At 36.3% G+C, this 27,814-nt stretch overlaps 2 protein-coding genes across 7 annotated transcripts; one reads left to right on the top strand and one right to left on the bottom strand.

The window, feature by feature from the left end:
- Nucleotides 1-792: 792 nt before the first annotated feature.
- LOC134534152 (guanine nucleotide-binding protein subunit beta-like protein 1) lies at nucleotides 793-4,182 on the bottom strand. 4 transcript variants are annotated; one of them, XM_063372278.1, is made up of 2 exons: nucleotides 3,908-4,182; nucleotides 793-1,944 (listed from the first exon to the last, which is right to left on the bottom strand). In XM_063372278.1, the coding sequence occupies exon 2, from the start codon at nucleotides 1,928-1,930 to the stop codon at nucleotides 947-949; it is 984 nt and encodes a 327-aa protein (XP_063228348.1). In that variant the 5' UTR covers nucleotides 1,931-1,944; nucleotides 3,908-4,182; the 3' UTR covers nucleotides 793-946. The 4 variants fall into 4 exon arrangements, with proteins under 4 accessions (XP_063228348.1, XP_063228344.1, XP_063228345.1 ...); XM_063372274.1 differs by having other exon boundaries at nucleotides 793-1,958; nucleotides 3,889-3,994; XM_063372275.1 differs by having other exon boundaries at nucleotides 799-1,944; nucleotides 3,889-3,991.
- A 1,864-nt stretch (nucleotides 4,183-6,046) lies between these two features.
- On the top strand, nucleotides 6,047-23,115 carry LOC134534153 (brahma-associated protein of 60 kDa). 3 transcript variants are annotated; one of them, XM_063372280.1, is made up of 10 exons: nucleotides 6,278-6,633; nucleotides 14,659-14,831; nucleotides 15,900-16,062; nucleotides 16,701-16,868; nucleotides 17,447-17,575; nucleotides 18,160-18,333; nucleotides 19,273-19,418; nucleotides 20,545-20,665; nucleotides 21,287-21,424; nucleotides 22,783-23,115. In XM_063372280.1, the coding sequence occupies exons 1-10, from the start codon at nucleotides 6,520-6,522 to the stop codon at nucleotides 22,936-22,938; spliced, it is 1,482 nt and encodes a 493-aa protein (XP_063228350.1). In that variant the 5' UTR covers nucleotides 6,278-6,519; the 3' UTR covers nucleotides 22,939-23,115. The 3 variants fall into 3 exon arrangements, with proteins under 3 accessions (XP_063228351.1, XP_063228350.1, XP_063228349.1); XM_063372281.1 differs by lacking the exon at nucleotides 6,278-6,633 and adding an exon at nucleotides 6,047-6,070 and having other exon boundaries at nucleotides 21,287-23,115; XM_063372279.1 differs by having other exon boundaries at nucleotides 6,287-6,633; nucleotides 21,287-23,115.
- Nucleotides 23,116-27,814: the final 4,699 nt, after the last annotated feature.

The following is a 27,814-nucleotide window of genomic DNA, read 5'->3' on the forward strand; positions in this document are numbered from 1 at the left end:
TTGCCGTACAGTGTATGCAAGAAGCAACCGGAAAGAATACAAACACGGGAGAGAAATGTTGAAAGAATGTGGGGGGCGGAGGGGGGCGGTTAACATGGTGGCCACAGCTAGAGGTAGGTTGCCCATACACTGAATAGCGTGGCCACCAAGCCAGCAGTATGTATCAGGAAACCAGCAAACGAACGAGCAGTACAGAAACTCTTTAACTTCCGAAAACTGTCGAAGACTATGTGTTTGCCTAGAAAACTGGAAACAGATTAATTGAAAAAACTGTCAAGCTCTGCCTGCAAACCGTATCACCTATGCCACTGAAGTGTGCTGCTGTGGAACCACTCCCAACATTTTTCAGTTCTCGCTAGCGATCTTAGGTGCAAGAAGAAAATCGCGATCTTAGGTGCAAGAAGAAAATCCAAGAGGTAAAAGCTAGTTCAATTACTAGCAAGCAGTGAAGGAGCTTATGATTGTTGAAAAGCAAATTAGGTTTAAAACGGTAACAAACTTGGTTTTATTCACAAGGATGTGACAGTGTATGGTCACGAGACGTTAATTTAAGATGCACCGAGATTGTGCAATCAGTGGGACATTAAAATCAAAATTTCCCATTTTTCAAGTGTGTGTTCTACAGACTTGAAACAAGGTGGGGCAATGCCGAGTATTTCAGCTAATAGTTTTATATAAATAAATATTTTGAATATTCTACATACCTATGTAAATGGATTTAACATTACCAACCATGAATTAGATAAGGGAATTTAGCAAATCATAACTAGCAAAAATAAACACAGATACCTGTTTTATATTGTTACTGTAAAGATATTTTTATTAAATTGTGACCTTGCATATCAGGAATGTTGTTTACATATTGACATTGTGAAAATAAATTGTTTAAATATATTCCAATCAGCCAATTACTGTACAAACATCTTTTCTAAATATAAAACAATATTTAAAAAACATTTAAAAAATCCCATAATGACACTTGGGAGTCTTTACTGCAGGCAGCCATTAGACACTTTGACTCCCAGCTTGGAACAGACCAGGGTGAGAAACAAATGTCTTGAACAACATCTTTATGCACAGTAATTTGGACAGGAGAACTAGCTACCTTATCCTTCCACGAAATAAACTGTATAGTCTTGTTCCAACAACCGACGGCTACAAATTTCCTTTCCGGCTCCATTCGGACACACGAGACACCTGGCGCAGGCAGTTTAATCTCGGCTACGGTCGTGAACGTACCAGTCTTCTCCAGCTTAAATACCGGAATTTTTCTGGATACGTTACCGCACAGACCCAATCCCAAGGTGTCGTCAAACTCCAAAGCTATCGGGCATTTCGGTAACAGGTACTTACTGATGGAATGCTCAGCTCTAAGGTCCCATAGATGTATTTCACAGTTCTCGTACGCGGCGATAACGTAGGGTACCCCGGACAAGTGTACGAGCTTAGCAGTCATGACTTCCCCGAGTTTTCCCGGTCCGTCTCCTCCGGAGCTTGGGAGCGCTGAAACCTTCCCCGCCGTCTTGGCGGAGTACACCTCCAGCGTCCCGACGCGCTGGGGGCACACCAGCAAGTCGTCCCCGCCCCCGGAGACGCACACTCGGCAGAAGCCCGAGTAGTCGAGGGCGATGGAGCGCAGCTGGGTCCACGCGCTCTCCCCCTGCGACCACAGCCCCACGCGACCGGACCTGTCCTGGGTGACGAGCAGGTCGCCCGCGGAGCTCAGGGACAGGCACTGCGCGGCTCCCGCGGCGAGCGTCGGCACGCCGTCTGTGCGAGCAGTCTCCAGGTCCCACGAGTACACGTTGCCGTCCTCGCAGCCGCACAGCAGCACGTCCCGCCCGCCGGACTTCCAGAAGTGTGCGCAGTGGATCGCCGGCAGGGAGGACCTCAGTATGTACCTCGGTTCCGGATCCGACATACCTGCCATCTCGTGCAGCTCACCTGCAAAGAAAGTACTTCGCACACATCACCCACATCCTAAAAATAGCGTACTGCTCTCGAAATCAAGAAAAGCAGAAATTACTGGAGATGCTGGCAATGTGCAGGTATGTTGAAACCAGTGGTGTAGTAGCCAGGATTTGTGTATGGGGGGTGTTAAGAAGCATGCCCCCCCCCCCCCGCCCCCCGTATTAAAGCGTGGTTGTAACAGCTTGCAGTAGTGAAAACCCTGTTAAGTTTCTTTTTAATGTGGACCGTTATCATTTCACTACCTGTTGAAATTGTAGTCGTAGGTCTGACTTACTAATGCACATGTATTGTATTATTAGCAGTGTGTTAATCCTATGAAGCTGTGAAGAGTGACACATTAATACTATACAGGACTATCGGGGAAAAGGGGGAGGTGAGAAAGGGTAAAATCACTTAGGCCTGAGGAACAGAGGGGCCCCAGTTGAGTTTTCAGAATTTTTTTTTAATACCTTGGTTTACAGCGATTCAATGAAAATTTCAAATATATTGTAAATATAATTCATAAGAACCTTACAAGTAATGTGATATGCACAGATTATGTTTAAAGTTATGGCCTCAGTGAAGTTATCAGTCTTCAGCATTTTTTTAAATTGTGAATTCGGAAAAGTTGTACATTAATTAGTAATGAAATTATTTTCCCCCGGGCTGTTAGTTTCTCTCAGTGGCTCTGATTATAAATGTTATAGTTGTGCCAACTATTGTGCCACTTTGTGGCAACCAACTTGAAAAACATATTTTCCCAGAAATGTTGCTAACTTTAAATGAGTGACCAGATGAGGATTAGCATTTTCAATTCTAGTCATCCAAATTGTTTGCATCTGAAATCTGTGAAAACCTTCTGTTATATGAATTTCATATGTTTACTTTATTTTGCTTCCCTGTAACTATCTATAATGTTAAGTTTCCTAATACGAATGGACCAAAATTCATATACCATACAAAACACAACTCTGAACTTTATCCTCAGAAACATTTCTTGCTTCACTATTATGTACAACTATCTATTAACACGCTAGTAGAATATAATCCACTTAATGTTTATATCAATAAGACCAATCTGAATTTTGTTTAGTACTGCTGTCTAGAACTGGCCTGGCAATAGAAATTAAAACCCAATAATAGTGGTTTCAGTTGGGCTATCTACATTGAAACAATGGAATTATTTTTTCTGCAGGATGTTTACAAAAATAATGAAAATCTTACAAACAATACAATCTACTGTAGTTATAAATATACACATGAATATTATAATATTATAGGGTTTTTAAAGGATTTTGGTGGTGGTGGGGGGGACGCATATACCACAATGATCAACCCAATACTAGAATATGCAGATGCGACACATTCCTAGGGACAGAGAAAGATATGGAAAAGAATTTAGTCATGGAAGGGGCAGAATTGCAAGCCATTAATGATTATGAACATAAGATGGAGCATGCTTCACAAGAGAAAACAGATGGAGAGGCTGGTAAGATGGTTTCAAGTTTTGAAGGAGGAAGGAAGGTGGTGTAAACTGTACAGTGGGTTACAAAAAGGGTTCTACAGGGGAAGAGGGGATTGCGAGGGAAGGAGGCATATATTATAAAATAGGGACAAGGGAAAGAGTTAATTCCTGATGAGCACTAGGACAAAGGGAAGAAATGTAATAAGTTGGAATTTAGGGAGGTAAGAGCATTTAGAAAGTATTTTCCAGAGGGGGCGTGATGGGGTTCTCGAAGGGCTGTGGTGCCTTTTCACCGGGCAGTAGCCCAAACGCAATACAATCAAGTTGTTATTACAAAATAATATAAATTATATATATATATCCTGAGATAAAGGTACTGAATTTTAGCTGGAAATTATTTTATAGTAGAGATTTGCAGAAAAGGAATTTAATGGTTTTAAAAACTTATTAATGTATCTAATAATATAACATACGTTAGAAAAATCTTCATACGTTTTTTAATGATACCGATGACAAATATAATTATATTACTTGCTTTATTACGACTATTTCCAAATACCTACAACAATTATTTACATACAACAGTTTGACCAACATTTACTTCTTAAAATTCGTTCAAAGACAAATATATTAATTACAAGAGGCCAGAGTTGGAGCGTTTGCTAGCGAAAATATGGGTCGTAACCCCGTAATATCCTTCAGACACCCAAAATTTGACAGATATGCTCCCAATTTATTATCTATAATAGATTTTAATTACGCTCACTATTGGGTTTTCATCCGGTGCAAAGAGTTCTCCCTTTTTCTCACCCTCCCTTAACGCCTCTTTTAATCGTCTTTCGTCTCCAGAACTCCTTCCTCCAGCTCATTCCACTCCCTCCACCTCCCAGTTACTTATACGCTTATGGTCTCCTTTTTCACTTGCCACTTCCAGCTATAATCTTCTCTTGCTACTTTTCACTTTCTCGTAAATCTAATCACCTCCGTCTTATTAACATTCAGTGAAATACCATTCTTCTATGCCCAATGTTCTAGCCTAATAATATCCACCTGCAGGTGTACCCCTTCCCCCACTACCTTATACACCGCATAATCGTCTGCAAAAGCTCTCATTCAGCCTCCATTCCATAACCTATATTTTTAATAATTATTGTGAGAAACAGGGACCCTAATTTACTCCCTGTGGCACTGCTGATATCACATACACCGCTTCAAACATTTCCACTCGCACTCTTACCCGCCCCTAGGAAGTCTCCTACCAACTTTACCACCCTGCCATTCTTTATAAATAACTCTACATTTTACATTAGTCTCTTATGCGGCACTTAATTAAACATATTATCACAATCGATGATTTGACAGATATCTGCTTCCTTCCATCCACCACTTGCATCATACTTTCCAGCAAACCCATAATATGTATTTCACACTAAAACTCTCTCCTGAAACCACTCTTTATATCGTCCACCCACCCTACATCATCCATTTCCCCCAATACATACTAGCCCACCAGCCTCTCCATTACTTTCCCTATACAAACCTTCAGGTTGACTGGCCTGTTATTTGCCGGATTTGCCTCCCTTCGTAAATATACACCCTACCAGTTCCTTCCACTACTTTGACAAGTTTTGTTTAAACATCACTGTTAGGAATTTACATTTTACCTCCTTGTCTCGTAATTAAAGCACAGGTCCCAGCCCTGTCCGCAGCACACCGCAGCAGTGTCACTTCGGCTCCATGCACGTGGGAATGTTATCCCGGCACCCTGGTCTCCAGTCCCACCCGGGCCACCACCGAAGCCAGACGCGGTTGTGAGGTGCTCCATTTCCACCGGCGTGCCTATCAGCGATTGTCAATTGTATGTGTTGTGACTACGTGAAGCATGTGCCTTCAGGGGCCCTCTGCCCAAGCTTCAGTAAGGAAACGGTTTTTTCTACGATTGCAACCACACACCGGACATTCCGTACCCGGTGTCACTTTGCGAACTATGTGTTTTTATGTGTAATCTGTCTTCGAGCCATCTTCACCCTATGCCGCGACATGGGGTTGTGGGAACTGTAATGTTTAATTCAGTGTTTGGTTAACCATGTGACCTTTCATCAGAGCATCTACTTTCAGGAACTGTGAACGGTGTCAAACTGCCGTTCTCTACCTTCTTGTTTTATCGATTAGTAATTTGCCTTTGCGAACTACAGAGCTCTCTACCATTCATCTTCAAGTGTGACTATAGTCCCGCTCATGCCAGGGACATGCCAGATGGTTAGTCGATATTTGTGTAGACAGGATTCGGTGTACTGGGACGAACCTTTGGCTCCTGTGCTATACAAGCTAAGTATGCGAAAAACACAGCGAAAAGATTTATTTTAATTGGTATTAAATCTAAAAACAATAAAAAACCATATTTAACTCAGTTAAGTACGTCTTCCCGAGTGGCCTACATCTTGGGCGGCTCATGCTGGGATTGATCTGCTGCCTCTACCCACATGGCCAAAAGCCCCTCTGGGAATCCTCATACACTAGTGGACGATAAAATATGCTAGTTGGTACTCTTGGCACAAATCAGTAACAGATCAACTAGGGAGACAGGTGGACACGCGTCAATACAAGTTAATGAAGCGAGACACAGGTCCGCCATCTGGATGAAATAAAGGAAAAGTGAGCACTACTCATGCACAGACTTTTGGTTACAGATCGGTTTCCTAAAAATAAGTTAATGTGCCCTGTCCTCTTGTGCACTATGAATGCTATTAGTTAAAAGCTATATCATATTTTATAATTAACCTCTATATTTGTTTGCGTAGCCTTCAAACAACCGTGGAATGTAGGAAAGAAACGTAGAGTTCATGTCTGGTTTACTACTGTCTTCTATGTGTTAGTCTATGAGTTTTAGTATTATGATTATGTCTGTTTTATTCGATGGTATTTTCTATATTTTTGTTTTTGTGTAATGTACAGCCGCGAGTGTGGTAATTTACTGTGAAGTGTTATTTTATTATACCTTCAAGAAACTTCATAAACTGAATTTAAGTAAATACGTTAAAAAATCCTTTGTGTAGTCTCGTTGGTTGCGAGGATTGTGTGTATGCATGGTAATGATATGAAAAATGGCGCAAAGATTCAGCGGCCCTCAGCCTAACGCAAATTCTGGGCCTGCCCCACAAAGGTATCCACCGCCTCCTGTTCCACCGCTAAGGCAGTATGCTGGACCTACATTCCCGGTGAGAGTTTTAAGTTTAACTACAGGTATCATTTGTAAGTAGTTGGGCGCTTATGGAGTTTCAACATTATGTCGTAGCCCTAAGCATGAAGTTCACCGCGATAGTGCGTGGCCACACTGTAGTAGATTATAAACATTTTTAAGTTTTTCCGTATTGTTTTTAGTGTTTACCAACATAGACTCGGGTATAAATATCAGTATTACCTTTAACGAGTCGGCGTTGCGATGTGGCTGACGTATTGATTTTACACTGAGGTGAAGTTAGATTCGAATCTCAGATTCGTTTTCCAGCGCGTACCATAATTATAGTACAGCACGATAAAACCGAACGAAAATGATCCAGGGCTTCAGTGCAATAAGGACATAAGAAAATTGTATGGTAAATATGTACTTAACAAGAAAATTTTATTGTAAACAAATTAAAAAATTAAAACACCTCACAGATCTTAATATTTTAATTATATATATATAAATATATATATATATATATATATATATATATATATATATATATAATGATATATATGATATATATAATCATATAATATACGATTTAAAGGGTTACTGCTCCATGGACAGCCCTGTTTAGTTAGCAATATTCACTGCCAAAGTGTCGAAATCGCCAAGTTCAAGAAGTTATTTAAGGTGACTCGAATTACGTACCCTATAGAATCGTACCTCACCTTAAAAAGGACTCATTTGAGTACACCATAGTATATCAGATTCGTAGCAAAATCCCATCTTTGAGAGCATATAATTTAAAAATGAATAAATAAAAGTGATTTAAAATGAAAACAGAATTTTCTACCTAATTACCAATAACACCACCTTAAACTACGCTACTCTGGGTACAACTCAGTATACCAGATTCAGATTCATATCTGTTTCTGCCTCTTTTACAGCCCTCCGAACTTGGCACATTTAAACACCCATTGGTCAAAATCGCCAAGTTTAAGGTGATTTAAAATGAAAACCGAATTTTCTACCTAAATACCAATAACACCACCTTAAACTACGCTACTCTGGGTACAACACAGTATACCAGATTCAGATTCATATCTGTTTCTGCCTCTTTTACAGCCCTCCGAACTTGGCACATTTAAACACCAATTGGTCAAAATCGCCAAGTTTAAGGTGATTTAAAATGAAAACCGAATTTTCTACCTAATTACCAATAACACCGCCTTAAACTGCGCTACTCTGGGTACAACTCAGTATACCATATTCAGATTCATATCTGTTTCTGCCTCTTTTACAGCCCTCCGAACTTGGCACATTTAAACACCCATTGGTCAAAATCGCCAAGTTTAAGGTGATTTAAAATGAAAACCGAATTTTCTACCTAAATACCAATAACACCACCTTAAACTGCGCTACTCTGGGTACATCACAGTATACCAGATTCAGATTCATATCTGTTTCTGCCTCTTTTACAGCCCCCCGAACGTGGCACTTTTAAACACCCATAGGTCAAAATCGCCAAGTTTAAGGTGATTTAAAATGAAAACCGAATTTTCTACCTTATCACGAATAAACCCACCTTAAACTACGCTACTCTGGGTACAACTAAGTATACCAGATTCAGATTCATATCTGTTTCTGCCTCTTTTACAGCCCCCCAAACTTGGCACTTTTAAACACCCATAGGTCAAAAACACCAAGTTTAAGGTGATTTAAAATGAAAACCGAATTTTCTACCTTATTACCAATAACACCGCCTTAAACTGCGCTACTCTGGGTACAACTCAGTATACCAGATTCAGATTCATATCTGTTTCTGCCTCTTTTACAGCCCTCCGAACTTGGCACATTTAAACACCCATAGGTCAAAATCGCCAAGTTTAAGGTGATTTAAAATGAAAACCGAATTTTCTACCTAATTACCAATAACACCGCCTTAAACTGCGCTACTCTGGGTACAACTCAGTATACCATATTCAGATTCATATCTGTTTCTGCCTCTTTTACAGCCCTCCGAACTTGGCACATTTAAACACCAATTGGTCAAAATCGCCAGGTTTAAGGTGATTTAAAATGAAAACCGAATTATCTACCTTATCACGAATAACACCACCTTAAACTACGCTACTCTGGGTACAACTAAGTGTACCAGATTCAGATTCATATCTGTTTCTGCCTCTTATACAGCCCTCCGAACTTGGCACATTTAAACCCCCATAGGTCAAAATCGCCAAGTTTAAGGTGATTTAAAATGAAAACCGAATTTTCTACCTTATCACGAATAACACCACCTTAAACTACGCTACTCTGGGTACAACACAGTATACCAGATTCAGATTCATATCTGTTTCTGCCTCTTTAACAGCCCTCCGAACTGTGTTGTACCCAGAGTAGCATAGTTTAAGGTAGTGTTATTCGTGATAAGGTAGAAAATTCGGTTTTCATTTTAAATCAACTTAAACTTGGCGATTTTGACCTATGGGGGTTTAAATGTGCCAAGTTCGGAGGGCTGTAAAAGAGGCAGAAACAGATATGAATCTGAATCTGGTATACTTAGTTGTACCCAGAGTAGCGTAGTTTAAGGTGGTGTTATTGGTATTTAGGTAGAAAATTCAGTTTTCATTTTAAATCACCTTAAACTTGGCGATTTTGACCAATGGGTGTTTAAAAGTGCCAAGTTCGGGGGGCTGTAAAAGAGGCAGAAACAGATATGAATCTGAATCTGGTATACTGAGTTGTACCCAGAGTAGCGTAGTTTAAGGTGGTGTTATTGGTAATTGGGTAAAAAATTCGGTTTTCATTTTAAATCACTTTTTTTTTTATTAATTTGTGAATTATCATGCTCTTTAACGTGGAACTTTGGTACGAATCTGATATACTATTGTGTACAAAAATGAGTGCTTTTTAAGGTGAGGTACGTCTCTATAGTGTACGTAATTCAAATTACCTTAAATAATTTCTTTAACTTGGCGGTTTTACACTTTGGCAGTGAAAATTGCTACTAACTAAACTGGACTGTACATGGAGCAGTAACCTTATTAATATGTATAATATATCCCAAACCCCCCCCCCCCCCCCCCCCCCCCGGTTCATAAACCTATTAAGATCTCCGAAGTGTTTATAATTATTTAATTTGTTTATAAATAATTTTTCTTGCTAAATACACATTTGCCATATAATTTCTTTATGTCCTTCTTGCACTGAAGCCGTGGATCATTTTCATTCGGTTTTATCGTGCTGTACTATAATTATGGTACGCGGTGGAAAACGAATCTAACTTCATCTGAGTTGATTTTACTTGTTCTGTAACTTTAGGCGATTTAGACTTTGCAACTTTCATGGAGTCCTTACGGAGGAGTACGTTTACTTGAAAAAATAAAATGAATCGTGAATAACATGAATAAAATGAAACAAGCATTTGTAGTAATGTACATAAATTTTTTATTAAAGTTTTCATTTCGGTATTGACATGAGAGAAGGGGTTTTCAAAATGATCAAAACAAATTATTCATAAATTAAATAGAATTCCTCTTTTTTAAAAATTAGTTAATTTTTGAAAATATAGTTTTACTAGGCTTTTATTAGGTATAATTTGTGGATTGTGTATAGTTACCTACTGAATGGCAACTCTTCATGTTTTAATGATGCTTTGAAAATGTTTTGTAAATTTTTACCGTCGCTTTTCCTTAAATAAAATAATAAAATTCTAAATGTTTTTTTTTTAAACATTACAAACTTTTTTTAACTTGAAAAGAACATTTCAAAATTCCTACTGGTTTATGGAATATTACCATTTTTAGGTTATATTAGGTACTATGTGCAACAATGCTGCTGTCACAGTGTTGTGCTTTATGTTAGCATAACGGAGACTGTTTTCAATGAGATATTGGCCTGATCACCTGTGCTTTCTATATTGATGTATATATATACATCCCTATCTTTGAGAAAACAGTCTTGGCTCTGCTGTGCTTCTAAGGATCTCTCGAGAAACACAGGATCAAGTTGCAGCTAGTATCAAGTAAACATCAGGGCAGTGACACAGGATCAGGTATATCTCTCGTTAAAATCTTTTTCGTCTATGCTATTAAAGCACAAAATAAATTTATGTCTCTAAAGAAAGTTCAAGTGATCGGGCCAATCTTTCATCAACAGTCTTGGCTTTACTAATAACAAAAATATAGTGGTACATGGTTAATGACTATGTCATTGCACACAAGCTACCTATGTAATCGATAAATGATAATTTTTCAGAAAATAGTAGGAATTTTGAAGCACTGTTTTCAGGGTAAATAGAGGAACATCAGTAGTGTTCAAAAACAACATTCTAAATTTTATTTTTTTATTTATGGATAAGCTACATTGTTAGAAATTTACCAAATGATTTGTTTTGGCAGTAATTATTTAGGAGCGGTGTATCAGAGAAAAATTAGGTAACTAATTCTAAAATTAATTTTTTTACTTCCTGATATTCTCTAATTATTCTGAAAAACTGCATTGCGATAGTGTACCATTTAAATGGTTGGTTTGGTTAACTTAATTTACAATACTGTAAAAGTGGTAGCTGGTTAGTTATGTTGGCTACATTTAAAGTAGGTAATTAGGTAATTGTTTCCTACCTTGTATCTATTTTTATCTCTTGATCCTTATCGTATAATCCTGTATTATATTGATCCTGTGGTACATGGTACTTGCTGTTTTAATGTAGTGCGTGGAAAGATCTTGGCAAAAAAACAAAACAATATAAAATAAAAATACATGGTAATGTAAGTAGCTTGAAATTCAAAAAGTTTTCGTCTTTCTGAGATTCCAACAATGATTCTAATTGCTTTTTTCCTGCCATTTAAAAACTCTTTTTGCTCCAGGTGAGTTACCCCACCATGTAATGCCATAAAAAAAGAAATGTATGAAAAAAGGCTTACTAAATTAAAACAGTAAGCATCATGTACCATAGGATTGATGTATACAGAATCATGCTATCTGGATCAAGGTTTAAACTTGGATACATGATACAGAACTTCTACCTTAGAAAAAATGCCATGAACAAAAGAAAATTCAATTTCATTCATTATTATTGATTAGGTATTCCTGGTACATTTTTTTTTTGCTTCTTTATCAGACAACATAGGTAGTATTTTTTACTTCCTTTTTACAATGAATTTCTTAGGATTACAGAAATATAGATAGCATAGCTAGTGGACTTAATTTCCACAGCATGAATGTCTTTCCTCTAGCGTTACGAGTGAGGTTAAGTCAGTTTAATAGTTGTACGAAAATGTTCAGCTGTAAGAAGCATGCCTTTTTGAGGTCAGTGCCAATGAGTTAGACACACAGGTAAGGATCTTCATTCCTTGATTCCTTTCGTTATGTAAAATGTGTATATCAATGTGTTTTGTGTTTAGACCCAATGAGATTTGAATCATTAGTTTGCCCTACTTCACTTGCTGAGTGTAGTTTTTGTTTATTTAATGTATTAAATAAGTGTTTTAGAATTGGTCTCAAATAAATCTGTTTGTTAAAATTATGTTCATCATTCTCAGGAAATTATTTTGTAAAAAAAAAGCACTTGCATGAAAATTATTGGTATGGGGGATTAGAATATTTGTAACAGGCCTATTCATAAAGTTGTGGTCGTTAATGTTGAAGTAATTTTAATGAACACACATATTTGAATGTTAATGGGTAACTTCTACTGGTAGGTAAGGTAGAATTTGGTTTAAATTGATGTTACTGGCATGGTAGTTTTGTAATTTTCAAACTCTTTAAGTTTTATTAATGGGTTGTGTGATTCTTTGTCACTTTGTACGTAACCTTGCAACTGGTTGGAGTGGGGATGTTTGACCTACAGGAATACTGAACTTCATTGGCACAGTTGTGTGTGACATGTTTTTTTTGCGTAGATTAAAACATTAAAAGACTCTTGAACTATAAGTTATAATTTTAGTAATCAATGTAAATCGTAGTTAATTATAAATTTTATTGAAATAACCAAAGAATGTGACATAATTGCAAGTATTTTAGAAACAAATATTTGTTGTTTTTCTTATCGTAAATATGTAGTGTACGGATTATCGTCAAAAAAATTTTAAAAATCTGAAATAACGTTTATTATATGCTCTTTTACATCCTCTTTTCATTACAGCCTGCGGAGATAAGTAATTCCAATTACTTTTGGAGATATTGGATTTTTAAATTTTAATCACTATACCTGTACATTCACACGGCATTCACCATTGTTTTTTGTTTACGAGTATCAATTGTTTTTTATTGGATAATGTTGTCACGTGATAGTTCGTGATAGGCCAATATTCAAATGAACCAATAGGTGATGCTTGCATTCTCTTTTGACCTCTCAGTTTATTTTATACTCCACATAAAATGTAAGTTATCATAGACTGTCCACATAAAGGCCAGTCTACAATTGCAATATCCTAAACTAAGTCTGACGGACACTGATCGCTGGTTGGTGACCCTTTGATGTCATGCGTGGTGTGGGTGATGGTCCAAATCTCCCTGGTCTGAAAACATTGGTCAACTTGAACTTTTTGTCCCAATATGTGTCTATTGGTAGCCTAGAACAAGAAAACACTCACAATATTGGGTTTCCTGTTCCCGTTTGAAAAAACATGCATTAAAATAATAAACAAGAAAACAATTGAAAAGCATTACTGTCTCTTGTGACTTCTTTAGAATCCAGGACATTTGGACATCGGACATCACAATGGTAAACTGGGGAGTTTCCCATGCAAAAATGTGACGTCCTTCACATTAGGGTAAAGAAAACAGACGCCAACAGGTTCAGACTATTGTAGACGGGCCTTAAATCATGTAGGAATTATCTCTGAAAAAATTTTAGCTTTCTAACTTGTAAATTGGCAAGTTCCTGCTAATTGTATATATATTTTGCATTACTGTTGCTTAGATAGAATTTTGCTAATCATATCTCTTAAAAATAATACTTTGTGATGTAAAACAAAAGTTATTAATTTTTTTTAAGTCCTGAAACTTATTCACCAGGTTTTAGAAAGACATCTGGTTAACAGTTTCATAAGGAATTCTTCTGGATAGTCGTTGGCCATGACTGTTAGTGGGTCACACTCTTGTGGAACCCTTTGGCACTGCCCAAATTTATGAGTATTGAGTGGGTGTCCAGGTGGTTCGGAACCCACTGTAATCTTGAGAGGTCCACCTACTCAGGAGTGTATTTGTGTCAGTGATGTGGGGTGATAAGTGCGACGCTCGCTAGTGCTTTTAGCGTGCTGTCGCCTCTGAACTGGTGTGCAGTCTTTTCTCGTGCATAGTGCTACTATGAGATTTTAGCGGTAACTCAAACATTAGATGGCGGATAAATGGGAGAACTTTTAGGAATCTGTACTTACTGGGCGTTTCATGTCTAAAAATGATTCTGAAAATACTCGTCTTAGCCTTTTTCATTCTCCTAAAAATTCAGTTTGAAAATAAATGTGGAAACTGAACTACTCATCCTTCCTCAATTTGTTCTTAATGCTTTTCGTAACCAAACACCACTTAAATATCTTGCAGTTTTCAAATTGTGTGGATTCTCCTGAAGCTCTGCACACTGTATGTTTGTTCTGGAAAGGGAGGGGGGGGGGGGGGGCTCCTAAGCCTCTATGCATGAGCACGTGACCTAAAATCCTACTTCTTTCTCAGGGGAATCTTAGGTAAGCAACTGGTAGCTGCAGCAGGATGTATTTATTATTGACGATGTAGCCTGATCGTACGTACTTAAATAGTGAAATAATAAATGTAATCTGTTTGATGTGATTGTAACTGTGTACCTATATTTGAAATCTATTGGCTCTCATGGAATTAATCATTTTGGGCACCTTGTGACGGATGGATTTTCTTAGTAGTAAATTTATCTGGAGAGTAAGTTGTAGTGAGGGCCTCCAGACCTAAAGACTTTGGGTCGTGTCGACGTTGAGGCCATTAAGTGAGGGGTGATGAGGTGAGAATGGAAGCAGTGCGGGCCATGGGAGGAGAACACCACGCAGATGAGGAGGTGACGATGACGACGACGGGCGTGCGTGGGCGGTGCGTGTTGCAGCCGAGGCCAGGGTTCACGACCGCCTCCCCCATGGGCACCGCGGCCGGGCCCAACATGATGGCCAGGCCGCAGCAGCAGGCGCCCTACACGCCCATGAGGCAGGGCCCCGTCGCCCCGCAGACGGGCGGCAAGCGCGCGGCCGACGCCCGGCCCCCTCCCTCGCAGCCCAAGAGGTGAGCTCCCCTCCCCTTCTCCGGTCCCGCGGCCAAACTCCCCAACCCATACGCTGCTTACGCTTCAGTTATTTTTTTTTCATTTGTCAGTCTGATGGTTTAAGTCCTCAGTATAAATAATTTTTTATACGAAACACACACACACAAAGCCGCTGATACTAAAAATTGGCTTCACCCGCCATGGAGTTCTTTATTAATTTTTTTTGTAATTTTTTTTTAACAAAAAAAAATATTACCAAAAAAAAATTGAAAATTTGAACGCATTTCCAAGCTGTGTGTACCTACTCGGAAAACAACTTTCAGTGTGCGAACCGCGAAGAAAACTAGCCGAACACTGTGACTTGATAACTAACAAGTGATATGTGCTTCAAATTGTAATCTCCACCGAAATTCATACACTTGTCCCAATAACAGCTGCAGTAAATTCTTTGGGTGTCTGTCGCGGCCACATTAGGTCACGCTGCTTTTCTGCCGTACAGTTGAACACCGTCAAACCCCATTTTGAAACTGAATGATGCATGTGTGCGATTGCTATCTAGTCAATATGAAATTAATATCACAAAACCTGGAGGATGTTGGTGCCTATTAATATTCTTGGAGAATACTTGCTCTCTGGGTTCTGCATCGTGCAGATTGTAAAGGGAATTATTAGCCTAATTGTATTGAATTCTTTTCAGAAATTCTAATCTTGAAGCAGCTCATATCATCATAAGTTATACGAACAAGATATAGGAACAATAATTTTAAGTAAGTTAGCGACTTACTTAATGGCTCTCTCTTGCTCTTATTGGATATTACTGAAAAGCATTTTTTTTATTAAAATCTACACAATAATATAGATTTAATATTTATGATTTACTAAAATTTCCTCTCAGTGCAGAGATTTTTAAAATGTATGTACTTCAGTAATTTAAAATGTGAACCAATTTTTCTTCCGTGTTTAGAGCTTGAATCTGCTGCAGGAAATATTATGTTTTTGACATCACACAATGTGTGTATTTTTGTATTGTATTTAGTGGTATGGCATGTTTGAATATCTTCATTAACGGGTGAAATCTTCACTTGCAGTGAGTTCTCCCACTCGACGAGTAAAAAGAAGAAGAAGTTGGCTGATAAAATCTTGCCGCAGAAAGTGCGTGACTTGGTTCCGGAATCGCAAGCGTACATGGACCTCCTGGCTTTCGAGAGGAAACTGGATTCTACCATTATGAGAAAAAGACTTGACATACAGGTAGTTTTTACTTGTAATTTATCTGCTGTATTAATTATTTTTAACTACCAGACTTATAAATGTAGCTGTGGTGATCAGGCTGAGAAACTTTTCACTCTAGGATCTAAATGTATAAGGTGCAGGATGTCTGGTGAAAGATTAGATCAATGGGGTTTTTTAAAAATAACTTAACACTGATTCCAAAACTTAAGTACATTTATTTTCAAAATTTAATTCTCTAGAAACAGTAGTTTTTCACAGATAAGTAAACCTCCGATTCTGAACTATAGAAATTATCTTCAAGTAACGACTTATGTAAGCTTCTTGGCTTCTGGGTTGAAGCCACTTCCAATGCAAACATATCATTGACGTTTCGGTCGACATTGCAGTTGTGATCATCAGGGTAGAGTTCCCTTCTGAGGTTATTACAAGTTCTCCTGCCTTTGTAATGCTCTCGCCTGAGAGGGGAGTGTTTCCCAATTGGCTGCAGCTGTGGACCAATCGCGACCTTCCTTTGCTCGTGTTGGCCTGTTGGTTTGGCCAATCAGAGCTGGGCTTCTGTGATTGGCTGGGGCCAACCAGAGGCGACCTGTCTTTTGTTCTCGGTTACCAACAGTCCTTGTAGTAAATATGTACATGTATATTCTTGCATCTTTCAGGAGGCACTGAAACGTCCGATGAAGCAGAAAAGGAAGCTCCGTATCTTTATTTCCAACACGTTCTACCCGGCCAAAGAACCGGCCGAGGGGGAGGATGGAAGTGTTGCGTCTTGGGAGCTGCGTGTGGAAGGCAGACTTCTGGAGGACAGCAAAAACGATCCCAATAAAGTATGTCTCGGGATTAAAGTGGCTATTCCTTTGCCCTTTGAAAATTTTGATTGCTTGTAAACATATTAAGTAAATAAGTATCTAATTTTTTATTTGGCTCGTTAAGTTCATGGCCAGTGTCGCCTATAGGGTAAACACTAGTATACAAAACTGTGCACATGGTCTTGTACACTTTGACTGTGGTGAATCTGGGTCGTGTGAATAACCACGGAGTATGCCGGCGACTAGTATACAAAGACTTGTGTAGTAGCTAATGTGAGGACGATTCTATTACAAGTCCATTGTGAACATGCAGAAAAATATTCATAAAATCATCAAGAAATAAATCTTGATATTCATTTTCACCTGTTTATCAATTCGAGAACAATTTTGGTTATTACCCCTCTACTTGAAATCTTAATACAATATTTTTAATGGATTTAAATATTAAAAAAGTTAATTTTATTTTTAGTTTTTTTTTTAATTTTGTATTTAAAATGTTGTGTTCACTGATGAAGGAAGGATGGATAAATTAAATAGATTCATTGAAAAGATGTCTTGTCTAGCACATAAGCTTGTAACTTGGGTTTTGTTGGCAGGTCAAGAGAAAATTCTCTTCGTTCTTCAAAAGTCTGGTCATTGAACTTGACAAAGACCTGTATGGTCCAGATAACCACTTAGTAGAATGGCACAGAACTTCCACAACCCAAGAAACAGATGGCTTCCAGGTGAGTTATTTGTACTTGACTTTTAATAAATTTTGGTTAGAAAAAGTTAAAAGTTTTAGTGTTTTTTTTTTGTTCAGAGTTTGTTTGATATCATGCATAAATTATATAAAATCTTTCAGGTATAAAAATCATCTTATTTAGGAAACTTTTTCGCAAATCTATCACTAGATTTGTTTGCTTTTTAAATTTTAGTGAGACTTCTCAAACTTTCTGTATTATTACTTTTAGAAATACGTTACTCCAAATCTTCAGTTGCCCAGTTGTCCTAGTTTAATTAACATCTGCTTTCAAGGCTGTCACTATCTTTTACTAAAATAGTAAAGGTCAGTGTTAAAGGTATCACCAATCATTTAAATTTTACATTTAAAGTAACATGCAGATCCTGATTTTGAATATTTGCACAACCTATCCACGTGAACCAAATCAGTGTGGCTTAAAAGTTCGTTCTTAGGTTATGACTTTCAATTGCTACCTTCTTTTACTTGTTAAGATTTTTGTGACTAGGTGTGTTGAAGTTTTCTTTTGAAGTTTAAGTGTATTTGAAATACAAACACGTGACACTCTCAAATGCAGCGCATTTGCAGGTAAAACGACCAGGGGACAAAAATGTACGCTGCACAATTCTGTTGCTGCTCGATTACCAACCTCTGCAGTTCAAGCTAGATCCGCGGTTGGCAAGACTGTTGGGCGTTCACACTCAGACGAGGCCAGTGATCATCAGTGCATTGTGGCAGTATATCAAGACCCACAAACTGCAGGTGTGTTTAATCATTTAGATAGTTGTGATAACAGTTACCATTCAAATAATTTTGATGATGGTGATGATAATAAATATAAATAATATACAAATAACATTAAAAACATATTCTAAAGTTTTAGAAATAATTTCTTTTTACAAAAATAAATATTTGGAAATTTTAATGAACACTTTGAATCAATATTATGAGATATCACCAGGCATAGAAATTATTCTCTGATTAGGTTTAAACTGAATTTGCTTGTCTTGAACACTGAAATTACCCAAAGGTGATAAAATACTACATTTATAATACCTAATTATATTTATAAATGATAACACTCTTAACTGTATGCATAGCGAGATGAGACAACATGAAATGAGTGACTTTACACACAAAACAGTAAGAACCAATTTATCACCTTGGCACCATACATTGATACTACATACATAGTTTGTCTACATAGCAATCTTAATCAGTTTTTGCTGTAATATGAGCAAAAACTATGACTAAAAGTTTTTTTTTGGGGGGGGGGGGGGGGGGGGAGGGTTTTGTTTCATAGACTTTTTTTTATGGAGTGTGTTTATTGATACTTAAATTTTATGAATTATCATACGTTGTAATTTATAGTGAATTGCCTTTAAGTTTTAACAAACGTAAATATACTTTAATTGAGCAATCAAAACAGTTATAATTATAATCTCAGCTTACTTAATATATATTTGTGTGTTGATGTTACTTTAAGCTGGCTATAAATTTTTTAGTGTTTACTGACCTCTTTAGCTGAGTAATGTGTAATTTTTTTTTTTTCAATTTATTTCCCAAAAATAAATAAAATAAAAATGATTATACACCACCTTTATGATTAAACTCTTAACATCATTGAGAATGGAAGCAGATAGCAAACAAGTATTTCATCACTTCTTGTTTTTAAAATATGTGTTGTTAACATTGATGCAGGATGCTCACGAACGAGAGTACATCAACTGCGACAAGTACTTGGAACAGATATTCACTTGCCCAAGAATGAAATTTGCCGAGATTCCACAGCGTTTGAATCCGTTACTCCACCCTCCGGATCCAATTGTCATCAACCATGTGATTAGGTGTGTTACATGACCTTGATTAAGAACTCTGCACCACAAACTGAAATCTATTATGTGCTGCTGAGAAATGTGCTAAAATGAACCAATCTACATATATTATGTAAATCACTATTAAAAACCAAAAGTGAGAAAAAAAATATTTTTTTTTTCATACATTGTTTTGATAGTTAAATGTAATATTTTAACAAATACTTGGAAAATTCATTCATGCATTGTCATTGTATATTTCATGTTATTGGCTTATTGGCAATAAATATACCTTTGAATTTTAGGGTTCATTTGCATTGGCTGCAAGCTATTTATTGGCTTTTTTCATCATCAAAAATTGCAGCTCATCTGACTGAACTTTAGCCTTTCAATTGTTCATTGAGCACACATAAGGATTTCAAATTGGTTTAAATGTGAATATAAATTATTCTTTTTGGTATTTGAAATATTAAATACTCGGAAAGACCTAATTTGTGAACAGCACTATATTTTCAAAGCAAAAAATAATTGTATGTAAAGACAAGATTTTATGGTTTTATATTTACAAAAGCTGTTTTAATAATACTACTTACTCCACCAAAATAGTGATAACATTCATATGCTTATTTTTTACAATAAAATAACTTGTAATAAATTGATCAAAAACAGAACAATAAAAATAAATAAGCAATCATTTTTAGTTTAAAAGTGATACAATAAGAACTGCACAATAAAACAAATTAAAATTATGTTTCTAATTGCACTTGGAACCTATTTTTTTAAATCCGGAAATGACATTCTTTGACATTCAAACATTAAAGGATTACTTTTTTTTTTTATGATTTGAATTATGTTGTTAAATTCTACTTAATTATATGATATAATTTTCATTTTGCTGCACATGGTGTATTAACTTGCATTTCGGTGCTATCTGGTATTAACTTGCTTTTTGGTGTTATGTTTGTTTTATTGCAGTTCACCACATAATCTTGTCACTAGTCATACGAAGATGTGTCTCAGAATCAAGTAAATTTTGAATTGTGTTGACTGTTTTGTTTTTACATCTCTGTGGTAGTCTCCCGACAAATTGCTGTGTTCCACCGCAGGCCCAGCTTTCATCTGATTGCTTCAAGCACTGTGTGTTTTCTGTACTCTGTAGCGTGGAAGGAGCTGAGCAGAAGCAGACCGCTTGCTACGACATCGATGTTGAAGTGGACGATACCCTAAAGACTCAGATGAACAATTTCCTCTTGTCTACCGCAAGTCAACAGGAAATTCAGGTATCATCCGACCCTGACGCAGTACTGTAAACTTGATAGTTTGTGTCCCCCAATCGTTGATCAAGTTGAAACATTCTCACTGTATATCTTACGAACTGTGGTTGAATAAAAACTGTTTAAAATTTTTTTAAATAGGTTTGCGATTTAAAGGATTAACTATGATATGCAGTACTAGACATTTAAATCAGGTTATAGCTTTGCCAGTTGTTAGTTTTCATAGTTTTATGTGGATCTGTAGCAAGAATGCAGTCATGTACCATTAGCTGGGATTATATGCCTCCTTAATATTCTGAAAAAATCCTTAATTTGTCCCAAAATTGAATTAGGGCCCTTTAAAGTCTTTAATTAAACTCATAATTCTTAAGCAATCTTTGTTATTAAAGACTGATAGCTAACAAGTAATGGATAAATGCTGGTATTTTATTGTTCTTTTGTTTTCTATTTGGTAGCAAGCAATGCTTTGCGCTTGCTTGCATTGAGAAGTATGTATATTGTTTTAAGTTTTTGTTACTTCTCTAATTTTTTTATTAATGTTTTTGCATGTGAGTCGTTATATTGCAGTCAGCGAGGAAAGTAATTAATGGTTACTTCAAATAAATAGATACATGTGTTTTTTTTTAGAGTTTGGACAACAAAATTCATGAAACTGTGGAGACCATAAACCAACTGAAAACCAACCGGGAGTTCTACTTAAGTTTTGCGAAGGATCCACAGCAGTTCATCAACAAGTGGATCATCTCCCAAACCAGGGATCTGAAGGTCCCTGTTCAGCCCTTGTTTTACACTTACTGTCAGTCCTGTATGATTGCATGGTTCACTTCACTGTACTTCTTCTTTCAATATAAGATGTCTGAACTTTTTACCTTATACGTATTTTCTTATAATTTTCAATATAATTTTTTATTGGATATTTTCGTGACAGTGAAAGAAATGGTAGTTGTTAAAAATTTATATGGAGATATTTTTAATTTAAATATATTTTGTGTTGTAAATTAATTGTATGTAATTTAACTGACAAAAACATTTTTATCTCTGTAAACAAATTGAGAATAATAACATAAATAGTACAGTAGAACCGTGTTATAATGTTTTCCTGCTTATATCATCATATTATTTTTGAAGTCCCAACATTTTCTTCATAAGGACAATATTTATTTCCTGCATATAACATTTCATTGCATACTGCTTATAATTTGCTTGATAAATTTCAATACATGCAAAAAAAAAATTTTGAAACATAACTATTCTAATACTTATCCCATCTGTGAAGTTTAACATGCTAAAAGGTTTACTTTATACTTTATGTGCATTTTTGTTTACAATCACTGCGATATCATAGATGTAGATTGTTCAAATAGGATTGTGTAGCAAAACAAAATGTAAGTGTTCCAAAACACTTTACTACATGTTAGTGCTGGCTAATGCTGTATATTTATTATATCAAAGGTACACACCGTTTGCAGTTGCGTGTCTGTCGGCACCCTTGTCTTGAAGAAGGAAAAAAAAATTACAAATCATTCTATTCCTTGCCATTCTAGTGTTTTTTTTTTTTTTTAAATATGTATGTACATATCCTACAACTATTCAGCAATGACAAGAATAAAAAACAAAGTGTTTTCTATTGCAAAGAATTTTATCGTTATCAAAAATTGTGAATCTTGTACAGAAATGTTGCAGTGTGTTTTTAAATGCAAATAAAATAGAAGCTGGAAGCTTGATGAAGTTGAAAAAAATGTTGGCTTGGTTAAGCAAATTCGTGCATCGAATGTATTTTTCAGTGGTTTTAATTTTAAATTTGTTTAGTTAGCTTGATGAGTCAGTTGGTAAAAAGTTCAAACTCTGACAATTGCCCTGTAACGTTTTCCAGCTTATAATGGTTATTCCTTATGCCCCCTTTAAAAACATAACGGGGTTATACTGTTATAGAGAACAAATAAAAGCTAATGATAGTGTACGTTTGTGGAGCAGCAATCACCGTGCTATAACTGCAGTGTTTGGAAATGGTGTTTACTCCACGTTGCAAACATACAACGAATGTCCTGCCGTAGTCGAACGAAAACTGGCATATTGTCGCAAGATAAGTACTGGAACATTTTGCTTGTGCTTTTGTGTTGTAGACGATGACGGATGTCGTGGGCAATCCGGAAGAAGAGAGAAGAGCAGAGTTCTTCTTCCAGCCGTGGGCCCAGGAAGCCGTGTGCAGATACTTCTATACCAAAGTGCAGCAGAAACGTGCAGAACTCGAGCAAGCTCTCGGCATACGCAATGCCTGAGCTGCAGTCGGACATTTTGGTGTTTTGTATCCTGCCTGTGTGTGTGTGTGTGTTGCAGATTTACATAACTTTGTAGTTTTTACCTTTATTAAGTGTTTTAAAATTCTTTCTCAAAATACAGTTTGGCGTAGACTATTTTAGACAGATTTGTTTTCAGTATTAAATGTGTTACTAAGTGGTGCTGTTTCCTTTATCCTTCTCAACCATTTAATTTAACGTGGGTAATTGTAAGAATATTTTTGATACTATTAGAGGCTGGTAATTTGAGACAGATATTAAGTATTCAAATTATGACAAATACAGTATACTGATAAACAAAATGCATGGTATAATTTTTGCTGTTGGGCTGATCACAATGTCTGCCCCTGGTGAAGGAAATGATAAGATCCATCATCCCTGGATGATTGAGACATAACCAGAATAAAGGAATAAACAATCTGCCATCCCATTGACAAATTATTTAAGATCCAAAATTATGAAGAAGAAAAAAATTTGTTTCCAAGAATGTTTGTAGGGTTTACAGTTTGTTTGTACAATTATTTTTAATTGCAATTTATGGGTAAATGAGTAATGCAGAGAACATTATTAAAGCTTGCTATGGTAAGAGACAACCTATAAATAAGAATTCTATACATAACACAATAGCAATAAAACTTCCAACTATTTACACTTAAAGTAGTTGTACATACTAGTATGTTAAAAAAATTTAATGTGTTTTGCTAACTCGTGGTATTCCGAAATGATGTTCTTCCACTTAACTTCAGATGAATTTTGCTGTATAGTGAAATTTTAGTTATTTGGTAAAGCATTTTGACACAATCTTGCACACTATACTTTGTTTTACAATAATTATGTATGAAAGGCAAAAGTAAAGGAACTTAAAATATTGGTATTGAATGGAAATAAATATTCGAAGGAGTAGATAATACATTATTAATTTTTCCCAAAATTTCTACAAAAATCTAATCTCCTGGGGATAAGATTATATGGTGAATTGCGATAAAATCTAAACACTAAAAAGTACCTATGTCAGTACACCATATAACACTGTATTGCAAGCTACCTATGTATAATTCACAATGAAATGAAGTGCAACTAAAGTCATGAAACTAATCAGTATTTTTAATCAAAATGTAATTTAAATCACAATCTAATATTTAATATATATTAAATTCAATGAAGTTATTTTTCAGCATGTAGTGGTACCAAAATATATGTAGTAAAGAGATTGAGGTAAAAAATTCAATTTTTTTTAATATTATTAGAAATTACAACTTTGGTACTTTTTTTTAAACACAAATATGTAAATGCTGATTTATTTTTATTGGTAAGAGTACATATTTCTGTCCTAGACATATTTATTACAAATTATTATATTGTACAAGTACATCATATATGGGTCAAAATGAGAATGTTCTGATGAAATAAACACTATGAAACATTAAGCGTGTTACCTATTTGTTCAGTAATTTGCTATCTTTGTGAATAAATAGATTTCATAAAATATAAGACCACCACCACTGAAATCTCCAGTTGAAACAAAATTGGCCTAAAAATAAAACCATAACATCTTGTCTAACCATTCCCACCAACGACAGGAAATAATTTGAAAGTAAACAAAGTGGTTCTGTCCCCCCCTCCTCTGCTGCTGCTTCCCAACACTTCCTATGTGTAAATATTTTATTGTAATCACCACCACTGCCTGATAGCTGACAAGCATTCAGACTAGTTATAGGTCAATATTGGTTCTAATGGAATCAAAAGGTTCAGAATATATTTCTTTCCATAGCAAAATAATTAAATTGCAAGTGGTGTATTATTTTAATAAGACCATCAAAATGGATTTGTTGATTGATACCTTGGAAAATTATTTCAGCAGATTACTTGGGGATTTTATTTACTTTTGCCTATTACGTAGTCGGTGTATCTAGCCTATTTAATAGGAGTCTTGTTCAATGTAATAAAGAGTTTTGTTATTAAATTAAAAATGGTTTAACATTGGAAATGAATGGCAGATATTAGGCCTAAATTAATTAACTCTACTTTTTACTACCTTACAGCTAAAGTTTTCAACATCAAGTACATACAATAATGTTCTGTAATACAGTCTGATCTGTTTGATAGGATGTTGAAACTACTGGACTGGGGGGCTAATGGCCCCTGATTTGGTTCCTGGGAAGGTTTTAATTATTCAGTGTGGAAGAATTGTGTTGCCTCGCCAATACTGCACAAGGTAATGACAAGCCATTGCAGTCTTCTCTCTCCACAGTGACACAATGGTCATCTCTCTGTGGTGATGGCCGTGATGCGGTTTTCAAGCTTATCATCAGATTTAATGAAAAAAAAAAAAAAAAAAACGTCGGTAGGCCTACGCTGAACATATCACGAGATGAATCTACAAAACAGTTGGGAGAACCCATGTAAAATAACTTTACACATAACACTAGAAAACAAAATTACAATTCACAAAAAAAAAAAATTAACACAAAATTTAATTATGTTGCCGAACGGCAACATTGGGCAGCAAATCAGTTCAAATATTGATTTTGAGCTCCTCAAAAAAATAACTTGTTGAGTTCATTAAACATACTCCAGCTGTTTAAAAAAACACACAGGAAATGCATGCAACATAACACAGCTTTACATAATACACTAAGAAAAAAATGACAATGTTTCAATTAATAGTTTTGGTTTAGCGAAGAAAAAAAATTGCCCTAGCCTTACACAATAATCACAAAACATAATGTATAAAACATATTCTCCATAACAGAAAGCAATCATTTAGCCCTACAGAAAATAGTACAAACATAAAATGCCAATTATAACAATAGGCCTACAGAAAGTATGCAACACACAATGAATTCACTTTTTTTGGTGGAAGTTTACAAAACAATTATTTGACTCCATCAAACACAAGTGAACATTGCACTTTGAACAGGTAATTCTGCTATAGCCCTTGGGGCATAGCTTACAGCGGCCCTTCTTAATTTGCACTGGCCAGTGACCAATGGCATCGTACCAAACATCACTGATAGGCACCACTGACCGGTGCACTACTTTCTTCTTTGAAGAAGATGGGGATGGTGAATCCAAGGATGGCCTCCCGCGTTTCCTCTTGACATCTACGGAAACAGACGTCAACCCAACAGCAATTTGTGCCGGAAACTCTAGAAGTGAGAGATGCTTGCCTGAAATTTTAAGCTGCTTGCGATGCCTGCGGTACGAGCCACGTGTTCACGACAGACACATTGATGGTCCAATGTAAAATGCTCATGTACCCTCGTTTGGACTTCAATGTGATGCGGTACACTTCGATCAGCATATCTGCCAGATCCACTCCACCCATGAACATGTTGTACTTGTCTACGATGTCAGGACGAGAAACTTGTACTCGCTTCTTTTCTTTTGCTGACCACCGCTGACAAGTACCAACAGGATCGACAGCACAATATGTTGAGTCAAAATTTATCGCTTTGTTATCGATCCACTTGACGACCACCACACCACTATTGGCATCTATAGCGTAACTGTTTGACCCCCTTCCATTCTTCTTGAGGTCTTTGTCAGGTTTCAAAGGGCAGTCTGGGATCCTATTCTCCCTTATTGTGCCAACACACCAAATACCTCTCTCTTTCAACTGTGTAGCAAGGTGAACAGAACTAAACCAGTTATCAAAAATTTTTTTATAATTTTTGTTGTTGGGGATTGTGGAAGCAAGTTCAAGCACAATGTTTCCGGAAATCCCAATCCCAAAATCGGTACACGTGCTGTCGCCTTCATAAATACGAAATGTGTGCATAATACCTGAGGCACCACATCACGTAAACACTTTGTAGCCCCACTTATGAGGCTTGTTTTTCAAGTATTGCCGCAAGCTAGAACGCCCTTTGACCGGGATGATTTGCTCATCTACGCTCTGCATTTCTTCGGGCGGGAGACTTTGCAAAACATTTCCCATGTGAGAGAGTATGGGACGCACTTTGAACAATCGATCCCTCTTGGTGTCTTTCACGTCAAGCTCATCATTGTCCGCAAAGTGTATGTACCTTCGGATGGACTCAAACCGATTGCAGCTCATCATGTCGGTAAATATGTAGTTGAGCGGTATTTGCAAAAAAAAAAAAAATGTTAAAAATCCGAAAATACCTTTATTATATGCTCTTCAACTTCCTCTTTTCATTAAATGTGGCGGAGGTAAGAAATTCCAAATACTTAAGGAGATATCGAATTTTTAAATTTTATTACAATACCAGTGCATTCATGTGGCATGCACCATTGTTTCATGTTTACGAATATCTATTTTTTTATTGGATAATGATGTCACATGATTGTTTGTGATAGGCCAGAATTCAAATGAACAAATACGTGATTATTTAGTTCATTTATTGTTTAAAACGGTGTATTAATTACCGCCTCCAACTTAGGTGAGTTTTTAACGTTTCTAATTTTAAAGCCTTATTTGTTATTTCAATATTGTTGCGAAAGTAATAAGTAACAAAAAAAATTTTACGTGAGTTGTTACTGTTCATCCTTTGTCCCAGTTTGTTAGGTCAGGTCAGTTACATTATAAATACTTTAAAACTAAAGAACCATTGAAATTAATTCATATTATTTTTAATGTACGCTTAGTTTCAAAGTATTTATAATGTAACTGACCTGACCTAATCAACCATTTTCATTAATTAGGCATTCAGCAACACATGGCAATAAAAAAAAATGGGTCTGGTCGAATGATTACACAGGTCTTGTATAGCAAAATAAGAACGGCGATATCTCCTAAAGTATTTGGAATTTCTTATCTCCGCCGCTTTTAATGAAAAGAGGAAGTTGAAGAGCATACAATAAAAGTATTTTCAGGTTTTTAACATTTTTTTCC

Source organism: Bacillus rossius, chromosome 7 (assembly GCF_032445375.1).
Source record: "Bacillus rossius redtenbacheri isolate Brsri chromosome 7, Brsri_v3, whole genome shotgun sequence".
Taxonomy (NCBI): domain Eukaryota; kingdom Metazoa; phylum Arthropoda; class Insecta; order Phasmatodea; family Bacillidae; genus Bacillus; species Bacillus rossius.